General features: G+C 39.4%; 1 protein-coding gene across 1 annotated transcript; it reads left to right on the forward strand.

Moving 5' to 3' along the window:
* Window positions 1-5,692: 5,692 nt before the first annotated feature.
* Window positions 5,693-6,664, forward strand: LOC308085772 (E3 ubiquitin-protein ligase TRIM35-like; the record flags this gene model as incomplete). The annotated part of the gene is made up of 1 exon (XM_080429082.1): window positions 5,693-6,664. One exon carries the CDS (start codon window positions 5,693-5,695, stop codon window positions 6,662-6,664), a length of 972 nt encoding a protein of 323 aa, XP_080285208.1.
* Window positions 6,665-11,964: the final 5,300 nt, after the last annotated feature.

The following is an 11,964-nucleotide window of genomic DNA, read 5'->3' on the forward strand; positions in this document are numbered from 1 at the left end:
GCCAACAAACGTGAGCAAGTGGATTTTCCATAAGTGAAAACGTTAAGCTTTTATGAGCCAATTAATATTGCAGTTTTATGACAATTATTCGTCTGCCCCTAACACGTTCATACAGACTCACATTTGTTTGAAACTTTGCAATAATGTAGAGGGTCATTCCAAGTATCACTGAAACCAATCTTACTCCAATTGGTCAAAGGGGGGCGCTATAGCAATTTTTTGAAAATGCAAACTTTAAACAGGCAAAAGTCATGCCTCGTTTGGCCGACAGCCATTAAACCTGCTTACACATGTGCCTTGACTCATGAGGAACACATCTATCACTTTGACCAGTAAGCTCCGCCCTTAGATTGTCTGCAATTTTGAGCAGTTTGAAAAACATTTAAACCCAGGATTTCTGAGCAATTTGCGTGAAAGTGTGTCATCTGTGTGAACTCCCTTTTCTACAGTTCAGGTCTGTTGGTCCAATGGCTTAATCATCTGCCTTGAAACCTCGGGGTTGCTGGTTCGAATCCCACCTCATGGAGACCTCATTATAATTGCATTGCACACAACAAAACTGTATCAATGAATACATGTGCAATTGTTAAAGATAACGGGAAATGCTTATTTGAAAGTAGTATTTTTCAATGTATGACGTACTTCATTCGCCCTTTTGTTTAGTTGGATTCTCCTTTCTCACTTTCTGAGGCTGTGGATTGAATCGCTTGATCAGTAGAGTGTGAGCCTCATGTGCCGAAGGTCCCCGGTTCAAACCCCACTCATTACAGTTTACATTTAAATTGCATTGTACAAAACTTGACCCTGTTAATTCAAACATGTGCAATTTTTAAACAATAACATGAAATGCTTTTTTGAGAGTAGTTGTTTTTTATGTATGACATACTTTCTTGTGAAAATAGCCGATCTACAATCTCACAACTTTTCAGATAGCAACGTGTTGTGAGCTTGTAGATCGACTATTTTCACTAGTTTCCATTCCGAGGAGACAAAAAAAAACCTTTATTGGTAAATGTTTTGTGAACCAGTGATCTACAGTAGTTAGCGAAACAGAGGCTTGGTTCATAACGGACGGAAAACCCTATAGATATCAACAGACACCATCAGGGAGGCCATATCTCTAGCTCAATGAGAAGAGAGGCAGCCTGTGAATCCATAGGTCGCTGGTTCGATCCCTGTCCCCAACAATGTGTTGAAGTGATCATCATTTGGAATTCTTCATTTTACAAATAGTGTTTCTTGAGGTTAGGTCGTTGTTTTACTGAGGTTAAGGTTAGTGAGGGTGGGTATAGAAAAGAGTCATCTAGTCAGCAACCTACAGCATATGACAGCTTTAGTTACTTGTTACTTTGCAGATGTAATTATTAATACAACACCTACAGTAACCACATACAGCCGATCTACAATGTGACGCGTTATGAGCTTGTATGTATATAATAAGCAACCCATGCTGTATGATAACTTACCACACATGAAATCCAATTCTGTCTATCCAATGGCTCAGTCAGTACTGCGGCCATAGCTGAGTGGTTAGTGAGCCCGCCTAGGGAGTCAGAGACCCTGGTTGCCCCAGGTACGATGCCAGGACAGCCAGCAAATGTGTCGATTAAATGAAATTTGTCCCTGAGCAAGACTCTTAACCCCTAATTGCTCACAGGCCCTCATTGGAAACAAGACCGCAAGGACTTTCATGAACGGACCTGTTAAAGGAATTATCCTTAACACTGTCTACCCGCAAGTCTGTAGGTCCCTGGTTCAAACCCCAATTTAACCAGTCCAAATATAATTTACTGAACAAAAATTCTCCCTCTCTCTCTCTCTCTAAACCGCTTATTGCTGCTTGCAGCTATATTTTCATTTATTTTTCTTATTTTTTTTTTTTAAATTAAAAAGGTCTGAAAATTCCTTAAATTGTCACTTCACTGTCATCTGGATCCCTCCAAAATCATGTGGGGACCCCTGACAGGCTGAGAACCACTGATTTAAGGGCCATTCATACTGAGCATGTCACGGTTTGCAGAAAGACTGAACCCAAATGCAGAGCCACAAGCAGAATAGTTTCAAATTAGAAGATTTATTAAGCAAAAGTCTACAACCAAAAGCAGTAGTTGAACGCAGTAAACAGCAAGGCTGAAAATGCTAACTTCTCTGAAGCACAAAACAACTAACCAGAAAACTCATGGCAGGGAGTTGCAAGCAGTAATCAGGAAGTCCAAAGGTGAAAACTCTTCAGGAGCACAAAAACAAAGAACAAGAAGATCACATGAACATCAAAGTATGTACTGACAGTGACTGTGTGCAATGAGTCCAATTTTATAGGGAGCAGGTTGATTGGAGAAGTGTTCACAGGATTGTAATGGGCATGGCACTGCTGGGCTGATGAGCAGCGGCGGACTGGCCATTTGGCGTACCGGGCAAATGCCCGGTGGGCCGCTGGGCCAGTGGGGTACCGTTTTATGATTATTACAGTCATTTCCAGGTTGCGTGGCCCAATTATTAGTTAGGTTAATGTTTGGGCTGGGATGCTTTCCAGCAGGGGCCTCAGTGCGGCTGCAGAGTTCATGTGCAGCCCAGGTGCTGGGCTGAAACAAACATTGAAACACACTCCCCCCCCCGTTGACAAAATGCCCCCCCCCCCCCCCCGTTGACAAAACGTCCCGGGTGGGGGGGGGGGGGGGGGGGGTGGTTAGGACCAAAATGCCAGGGCTGAATTTTGGTCCCAGTCCGGCCCTGCTGATGAGGGAGTGGGGACAGGTGTGTAACCAGGACTGAGAGAAGGAATGGAAAGAGGGAATGGCCGAAGAGGAGACACGGTCTGTGGGGGGGCAGACCGTGACAGAGCAGTGAGCACTATAACTATAAAAATATAGTTTTAAAAATCGTTCTAAGTCAAGAGGATGACAGAGTTCACACCAACTATAAAAAAAAATACAATGGTGAACGACATATCGTTATTGTTAAAGTGATCAGTGTGAACAGCCCTTTAATCTACTTGTCAATTATTCCACAGCTTAAGTACAATCACTCCTGTATTCATCAATCATCAATCATCAATCATCAATCATCAATCATCAATGTCCTGAAGTGGTTAATGTATGTTTTGAAATAATATTCAAAACCTTCAAAGTAACTTGCAACTAAAGTAAAAGTATAACATTTGCCTTTGAGATGTAGTGGAGTAGCTCAAGTAAAAGTACTGAAAATTGGAAATACTCCAGTAAATTAAAACATACCTCAAGTACAGTACTTGAGTAAATGTGCTAAAGGGACAAAATTCGAAAATAAACATGCAAGCTAATTGCATACTTTATTCATTTTGAGGACCTAGTCTAAAATGTCTGATTTAATTCAATATTGATAGATTAGGAATGATGGCAAAAATGTCAATTGGTGTAACCGAAAAACTTAAAGGGAAATACCACTCATTTTCAACATTGAACTATGTCTTTAATACACCTTAGAGCTGTTGTGTGGAATTACGAAACCCCCCCCCCCCCTCCTATGTTGCCTAGAACTGGATAATTGATTGAGGTCATGTTGAGACATAGTTCAATGTTGAAAATGAGTGGTCTTCCCCTTTAATTCAACTTGCTTAAAAAGTTTACATTCTCAATATACCACCCTATCAACTAGTTGGACTTGATCTCACATTGTAACTACTTAATAGTCATTGAAAGAAATGGATCACCAAAGCTCTGAATATAATAATTAATTTGGGGAATCATGTCGGTCAAGTCAACTATTTGTCAAGGTGTTGTAACAACCATTCAAGGAGACATTTTTGTATATTGTGCAAGAAGACCATGGTTGCATTCAACATCACATACTACCATACTATTTAGAATGCCAAATAACTTTTTAGGATGTCCGAAAGCTTAGTAATTGCTAAATAGTATGTGAGATACATACATACTATAAATTCAGGACTGCGTCCAAAATCACATACTAACATACTATTTAGCATGACAAATTACTTTATAGTAGGTCCGAAAGCTTAGTAGCTACTATGTAGTACGTCCGAAGTGAAAGGCCGCGACCCCCCCAAATAATCATATTTTAACTGCGGACCCCCCACCCTGACAAGCACTTGGAATTAGGAGTTGAGGCATTACATTTAGTTTGACTCGGTTCCACAGATAAATATTGTGAAATGTGCAATTTGCAATGCGAGGCGTTGTGAGCTTGTAGATCGGCTATTTTCAAAATGTTTTCCTCTTTCTTATATTATTTAACAATTTGGCCAATGTTTGACCAGTTTTTTATAGTATAGTTTGTTGATTACTTTTGATGCAGTAATGGTCTTTTTTCTTTTCTTTCTTGAGGTATTAAAAAGGTCTTCAAAGTTCTTAAATCATGACTTCACTGTCATCTGGGGATCCCCCACAGGTTGAGAACCACTGCTTTAGTATACTAAACAGTCGGCTGAAAATAGCATACTGTGTAGTATGTAGTAGTAAGTGGTTTCGGACGCAAAGCTTTCAATGTAATAAAACACTTTTCACTCTAACTTTTAAGTTGTGGTCTTTAAAACATGGAATCAGCAGCTTGGGGGAGGCTGAAGTGATTTAATTAACCATCAAATGGCTGTTGGGGTAGTATCCAGTTTTGTTCCCAATTGCTTTTATCACAAAATGAATGATTGATTTGATGTATAGACACACAGGCACGCCCAGACGTGTGTGTGTGTGTGTGTGTGTGTGTGTGTGTGTGTGTGTGTGTGTGTGTGTGTGTGTGAGTGTGTGTGTGTGTGTGTGTGTGTGTGTGTGTGTGTGTGTGTGTGTGTGTGTGTGTGTGTGTGCGTGCGTGCGTGCGTGCGTGCGTGCGTGCGTGCGTGCGTGCGTGCGTGCGTGCGTGCGTGCGTGCGTGCGTGCGTGCGTGCGTGCGTGCGTGCGTGCGTGCGTGTGTGTGAGAGAGAGAGAGAGAGAGAGAGATTTGCATGTCAAAGCTCCGCCCCTTACCAGACTCATCTGAGACAATAAAAGTTTCACCTTCAGTTCAGAGTTCAGACCAAAACACTCACAGCTGACAGCTTCCACCTTCCATGTGAGAGAGGACAGACTGTCTTTCCACGGCTACTATATACAGGAGGGAATACTGACCCAGACTGCTGCTGACTCTGTCACATGAATGGACTTTAACAAGAACCAGGATTCACTGTGAAAGTCAACTTCAGGGAACATTCTATTGGGAGAAGGGAGTGATTGTAGTTGTACTGAGAGACGTAATGGCTTCTCAGTTGTCTCTGTCAGAAGAGGATTTTTCCTGTGCCGTGTGTCGTGAGATCTTTAAAGATCCTGTTGTCCTGTTATGCAGCCATAGCCTCTGCAAAGGCTGTCTGCACAGATGGTGGAGAGAGAAGCAAATTAAGGAATGTCCAGTTTGTAAGAAAATATCTTCAATGGATAATCCACCCTGTAACCGGGCTCTGAAGAACTTGTGTGAGGCCTTCATACAGAAGAGGCATCAGAGAGCTTCAAAACAACCTTCAAAACGCCGGAGAACCTCATCAGGGTCTGATGTTCTCTGCAATCTGCATGCAGAGAAACTCAAGCTCTTCTGCCTGGAATGTCAACAGCCAGTGTGCGTTGTGTGTCTTCATTCAGAAAAACACACCAACCACAGTTTCAGACCCCTTGATGAAGTTGCACTGGAACACAAGAAGGAAGTCCAGAAATCACTGAAGCCTTTGAAGATGAAACTGAAGGTATGTAATGACGTTAGGAGTAAATGTGCGCCAACAGTAGAATACATTAGGGGCCAGGCCCAGTTCACAAAGAGTAGGATCAAGGAACAGTTTGAAAAGCTGCATCAGTTTCTACAAGAGGAAGAGGAGGCTAGAATCACTGCACTGGGAGAGGAAGAGGAGCAGAAGTGTCAGCTGATGCAGGAGAAGAATGAGCGACTGAACAAAGACATATCAGCCCTTGCATACAGAATCGCAGCCATAGAGGAGGATCTGAGAGCTGAACACAGCTCATTCCTACAGAACTACAAGATCACAATGGAAAGACTTCAGTTCACGCTGCAGGACCCACACCTGGTCTCAGGAGCACTGATAGATGTGGCCAAACATCTGGGCAACCTGACCTTCAGAGTCTGGGACAAGATGAAGGACATTGTCTCCTACACTCCTGTCATTCTGGACCCCAACACTGCTAAACCAGGACACGTCCTGTCTGATGATCTGACCAGTGTGAGCATTGAAAGGCAATGGCTTCCTGACAACCCAGAGAGGTTTGACCACTTGAAAATTGTCCTGGGGTCTGAGGGCTTTAACTCAGGGACCCATAGCTGGGATGTTGAGGTTGGAGACAGTAAACACTGGTCATTGGGTGTGTTAGCAGAGTCTTTTCAGAGGAAGGGCACCCGAGGGGGTCCATTCTGGAAAATAAACTCAGATTCATCCGCAATGGCCTCACCAGGGTCATGCACTAAACTCTTATGGAAGCAGATGCCTCGTAGGATCAGAGTTCAGCTGGACTGCAACAGAGGGAAACTGTCCTTCTCTGATCCTGATACTAACACACACATACACACCTTCACACACACTTTCACCGAGACTGTCTTTCCATTCATTAGCGCTATTGCTACTTTGAAGATGTTACCAGGGAAGGTCATTGCCTCGAACAATGATGTTGTTTATGATGACATGACTAGTCTATAGAACAATGATATGAAGCCATCATTGTTTTATAGAGAGGTAGTGGACTTTCACGATTATAGCATGTTATTGTAGAGTGTGCTGGCATGTAATCTTTGACTAAAACTGGTGTGTAGTTATTTTGTATTTTGTAAATAATTTAATCATACAATTTGCAGTGCATCAACATGATGAGAGTCTAAAGGAAGATTAGCATGTATTTCATTAGCTTTATTGTAAATACGCTCAATTAAGTGTAATTGGTCTCATATTTCCTCATAAACTACAGAATCACTGTACCATTATGCATGAATGTCGGAGCTGTATAGCGGAGTGAGAGGTAATGGGGCTAAGATCTGTAAAGAAAACTGTAATGATGATATGTTCAATTCAAATAAACATCTATCTCTTGTGCAATTTGAGTTCAGTTGTTCAGTTCTGTTAAAGCAAAACACTATTATTTTAATACTGATTATTTTGTTAAACTCATGCATTAATTCTCCAAATTGTGACTATATATTATAGAAAGATTATATGAAGCCATCGTTTTAAAGCATGGTAGTGGGTTGGCATGCAATCTTTCACTAAAACTGATGTGTACGTAGCTATAGTATTTTATGGGCACTATTGTAAAGATTGCCAATGGTCATTTAATCCAGTGGTTTTCAACCTTTTCAGGTCGCAACTCCCAAAAATAATCATATTTGAACTGGGGACCCCCCACCCTGACAAGCACTTGGAATTGTAGGAGTTATAGAATTACATTTAGTTTGACTTGGTTCCACAGATAATAATGTGAAAATAGCCGATCAAGATCACAACGCCTCGTGTTACAAGGCGTTGTGAGCTTGTAGATTGATTGATTGAAATTTTTATTAGGCAAAAGAATGTAAAACAACACAGTTACATTTATAATGCTTTTGTCTAAAAGGTCCGGCCAAAAAAGTCCTTGCGGACTTGTTTCCGTTGGGGTCCTTGAGTTAATTTCATAGACATATATAGTAGCAACCAAACAGTTCAAAAATCAACATGAAAATACAGATAATACAGAAAAAATACCACTATGTACAATAAAAGCATTTAAAAAAAATATGTACAAAAAAAGGGGGGGGAAGCAAGGAAAAATAAAAATTATATACAAAAAAAGGGAGGGAGGGGGCGGGGGTCGTCTGTCTACAGGGAAACTGGTACTAGCTCCTCTTTCGGCCTCCAGAAAGATGGGTTTTTAGGGCTGTTTTGAATGAGCCCAGCGATCAGCTATTTTCCAAAGTTTTGCTGCTTTCTTATATTATTTGACAATTTGGCCAATGTTTGGTCAGTTTTTATAAATTAGTATAGTTTGTTGATTACTTTTGACGCAGTAATGATCTTTTTTTATTTCATTTATTTTTCTTCTTTTTTTTAGGTATTAAAAAAAAAATCCTTAAATTGTCACTTTACTGTCATCTGGATCCCTCCAAAATCATGTGGGGACCCCTGACAGGTTGAGAACCACTGATTTAAGGGCCATTCATACTGAGCACTATAACTATAAAAATATAGTTTTAAAAATTGTTCTAAGTCTAGAGGATGGCAGAGTTCACACCAACTATAAAAAAATACAATGGTGAACGACATATCGTTATTGTTAAAGTGATCAGTGTGAATGGCCCTTTAATCTACTTTCTACTATCCATTATTCCACAGCTTAAGTATAAATTTAATCACTCCTGTATTCATCAATCATCAATCATCAATCATCAATCATCAATCATCAATCATCAATCATCAATCATCAATCATCATTCATCAATCATCAATCATCAATCATCGTCACCAAAACATCTGGTGATACAGTATCTAAATTCATAAATGTTGCTAAAACGGGGTAGAAACAATTCAGAGATTTAACAAAGAACTGCATTGGAAATACTTTGGAGTTGCATTGTGAGTTGTAGATTGGCTATTTTTTTAAAAAAAACAGCAAACAAACAAACAACCCAAAAAATTATCTACAGTTTAAAGTATGCCAGTGTTAAAGTGGTTAATATGTATATCATATTATAATATACTGTACTGTACTATACTGAACTGTATTTCAGTCAGACAACTCTTGGATTGAATAGATATATTTATTGAGCATAAATATATTGAGCATAAATATTTATAAGCATATTTGGCATCAAGGTTCTGTCTCATTTAATGTATTTTCTGTAAGCATGACATATTATAATAAATGCTTTGCCAAATAGATCTTACAGGGAATGACATTTACGTTTAATTCAATATTGATAGAATATTTGGAGGAATGATGACAAAAATGTAATTAATTGGTGTAAGCAAAAAAGACCAAATAATTCAACTTTCTTAAAAAAAAGGTAGTCAACTAGTTGGCTGTGATGTTTATTGTATATTGTGCAAGAAGACCATTGCTGCATCCAAAATCATATACTAACATACTATTTAGTGTGCCAAATTACTTTTTAGGATGTCCGAAAGCTTAATAGCTATAAACAAGACTAGGAGACCTGGTTCTGCCAGACCCATTTGTATGCCCATGTATGGACGAAAGGGACAGACCGAGGTCCCTTTTATGCCCATGTATGGACGAAAGGGGGACAGACGAAAGGGACAGACCGAGGTCCCTTTTATGCCCATGTATGGACGAAAGGGGGACAGACAAAGCCTCATGTAGGCCGACCCCTTGGGTCTGGCAAATAGTATGCGAGATACATACTAAATTCAGGGCTGCGTCCCAAATCACATACTTTCATACTATTTAGTATGCCAAATAACTTTTTTGTATTTCCGAAAGCTTAGCATAGCTACTGCTGTAAATAGAACGTGAGATGCATACTAAATTCAGGGCTGCATCCAAAATCGCATACTAACACACTATATCTATGCAAAGTGAAGCCTTACTGTTTAAGAGATACTAAACAGTAGGCTGAAAATAGCAGACTGTGTAGTAGTATGTAATGAGTATGTGGTTTCGGACGCAAAACTTACAATTTCACTTTAACTTTTAAGTTGTGGTCTTTAAAACATGGAATCAGCAGACCACAATGGAAACAAGCCCCTATAGGGCTTTTTGTGTTATCCTTTTAACAATCATTGTAAACCGTAGATCTGTACAATTTGCAAACAGTTAATAAAGTATTCAATCAATCAATCAATCAATCAAAAGCTTGGGTGTGGCTAAGGTGATTTCATTAACCATACAATGGCTGTTGACACGCCTAGACGTGTGTGTGTGTGTGTGTGTGTGTGTGTGTGTGTGTGTGTGTGTGTGTGTGTGTGTGTGTGTGTGTGTGTGTGTGTGTGTGTGTGAAGGAGAGAGTGATTTGCATGTCAAAGCTCTGCCCCTTACCGGACCTTACCATAAAAGCTTCACCTTCAGTTCAGTCCAAACACAACTTCCAGTGAGAGAGGACATACAGTACTGTTTTTCCACAGCTACTAGGAATACTGACACTGACCCAGACTGCTGCTGACTCTGTTAGATGAATGGATTTGAACAAGAACGGGGATTCACTGTGAAAGCCATCTTCAGGGAACATTGTATCTTTTTTTTTAACTTTTCTTTTTTACCTTTATTTACCCAGAGGAGGTTAATTGAGAGCGAATTCTCTTTTTTACGAACGCCCTGCTTCACACTCACACTGACAACAGGGAGAAGAGAGTGTTACCACTACTCACTGGCTGATTTCCTATCTTGATCACAGCGTTTGTAGCATCACCGAGAGACGCAATGGCTACGATTTCCTGTCCTGTGTGTCTTGACATCTTTAAAGATCCTGTTGTCCTGTTATGCAGCCATAGCCTCTGTAAAGCCTGTCTAGACAAATGGTGAGGAAGGGAACTGGAGGAGGTCCATACTGGAGAATAAACTCAGGTTCATACTCAATGGCCTGCTCACCAGGGTCAAAAACAAATCTCTCATGGAAGCAGGTTCCCCATAGGATCAGAGTCAATCTGGACTGGAACGGAGGGAAACTGTCATTCTATGATCTTAATACTAACACACACATACACACCTTCACACACACTTTCACAGAGGCACTCTTTCCATTCATTAGCGCTACTACTACGATGAAGATGTTACCAGGGAAGATTGTGTGGAACAATGAAGTTGTTGTTGTTGATCATGTTGTTGTTGTTGATGATGATTATTGTGCATGTGGTTGACATTATATGAAGCCATCATTGTTTTGTGAGGTAGTGGATTGGAGAGTGTGTTGGCATGTTGACTAAAACTGGTGTGTAGTTTTCTTTATATGTTTTTTTTCACAGGTGCTCAAAATGAATTAAAATCTTTAGAAATTAGTAGATCTACAAGCTCACAGGCTATTTTCAAATAGCCAAAGTATATAGGGATAAAGTGGTTAATGCATGCATGAAATTGGAAATATCCAAGTAAAGTACAAATACCTCAGAATTGTACTTAAGTACAGTACTTGAGTAAATGTACTGAGTTACTTTCCACTTCCTGTTACTTTTACAACCTGGAGATCGTTAGGTGTACAGTATATGTATAGTGGTATATGGCACATACTGTACAGTATGTTGCAGCTTTTGAATGTTTCTAAATGCATATCTGTAAATATATCTATATCTATATTTGATTCTTTATTAAAACCTGATTGATAAGCTGTAGCAGAAGCAATAAGCTGAGCAACTATGCTATAACAGAGTCGGAGTTGTACAGTTCATATACGGTACATGTAACACTGTTATTGATACCAATAATGGTAGTGGTGAGATAATATTAGCTTATGGTGTGCTTGAGTATATTAAAGTAATATAACAAAGCTGTGGTAAAAATAAATTCACATGGACTATGACATTGTGTCTTTCTGTTATTCCATGGGTGACATACACGTATTCCACGGTGACATACACTTTTGCTTTTCCTAATGAATAAAAATAAGCAATTTAAAGTTGAAAGAAGCATTTAAAGAGGTATTAGATTTAAATTAAAACATTTGAAAATAGAAGAGGCATAGTAAAAACTAGAAAAAGTGCTCCTTGGAGCACAGGTCTCCAGGTCAGGTAGGTTATTGTGGCCTCCAGGTGGCGCTATAATAGGCCAATGTGAAAAGGGTGCCATTTCTTCTTAGGCCTTGCACAGCAATCGGACACTGCATTCATGATTTGTTATTGAATATATATATATATATATATATATATATATATATATATATATATATATATATATATATATATATATATATATATATATATATATATATATATATATATATATATATATATATATATAAAGTTATATATAAAGCTGTATATAAAGTTGAAGTTGTGAGTCTGTCTGACAATGTAGGTGTGTG

Source organism: Gymnoscopelus braueri (genome assembly GCF_963280865.1).
Source record: "Gymnoscopelus braueri genome assembly, chromosome: 5".
NCBI classification, from domain to species: domain Eukaryota; kingdom Metazoa; phylum Chordata; class Actinopteri; order Myctophiformes; family Myctophidae; genus Gymnoscopelus; species Gymnoscopelus braueri.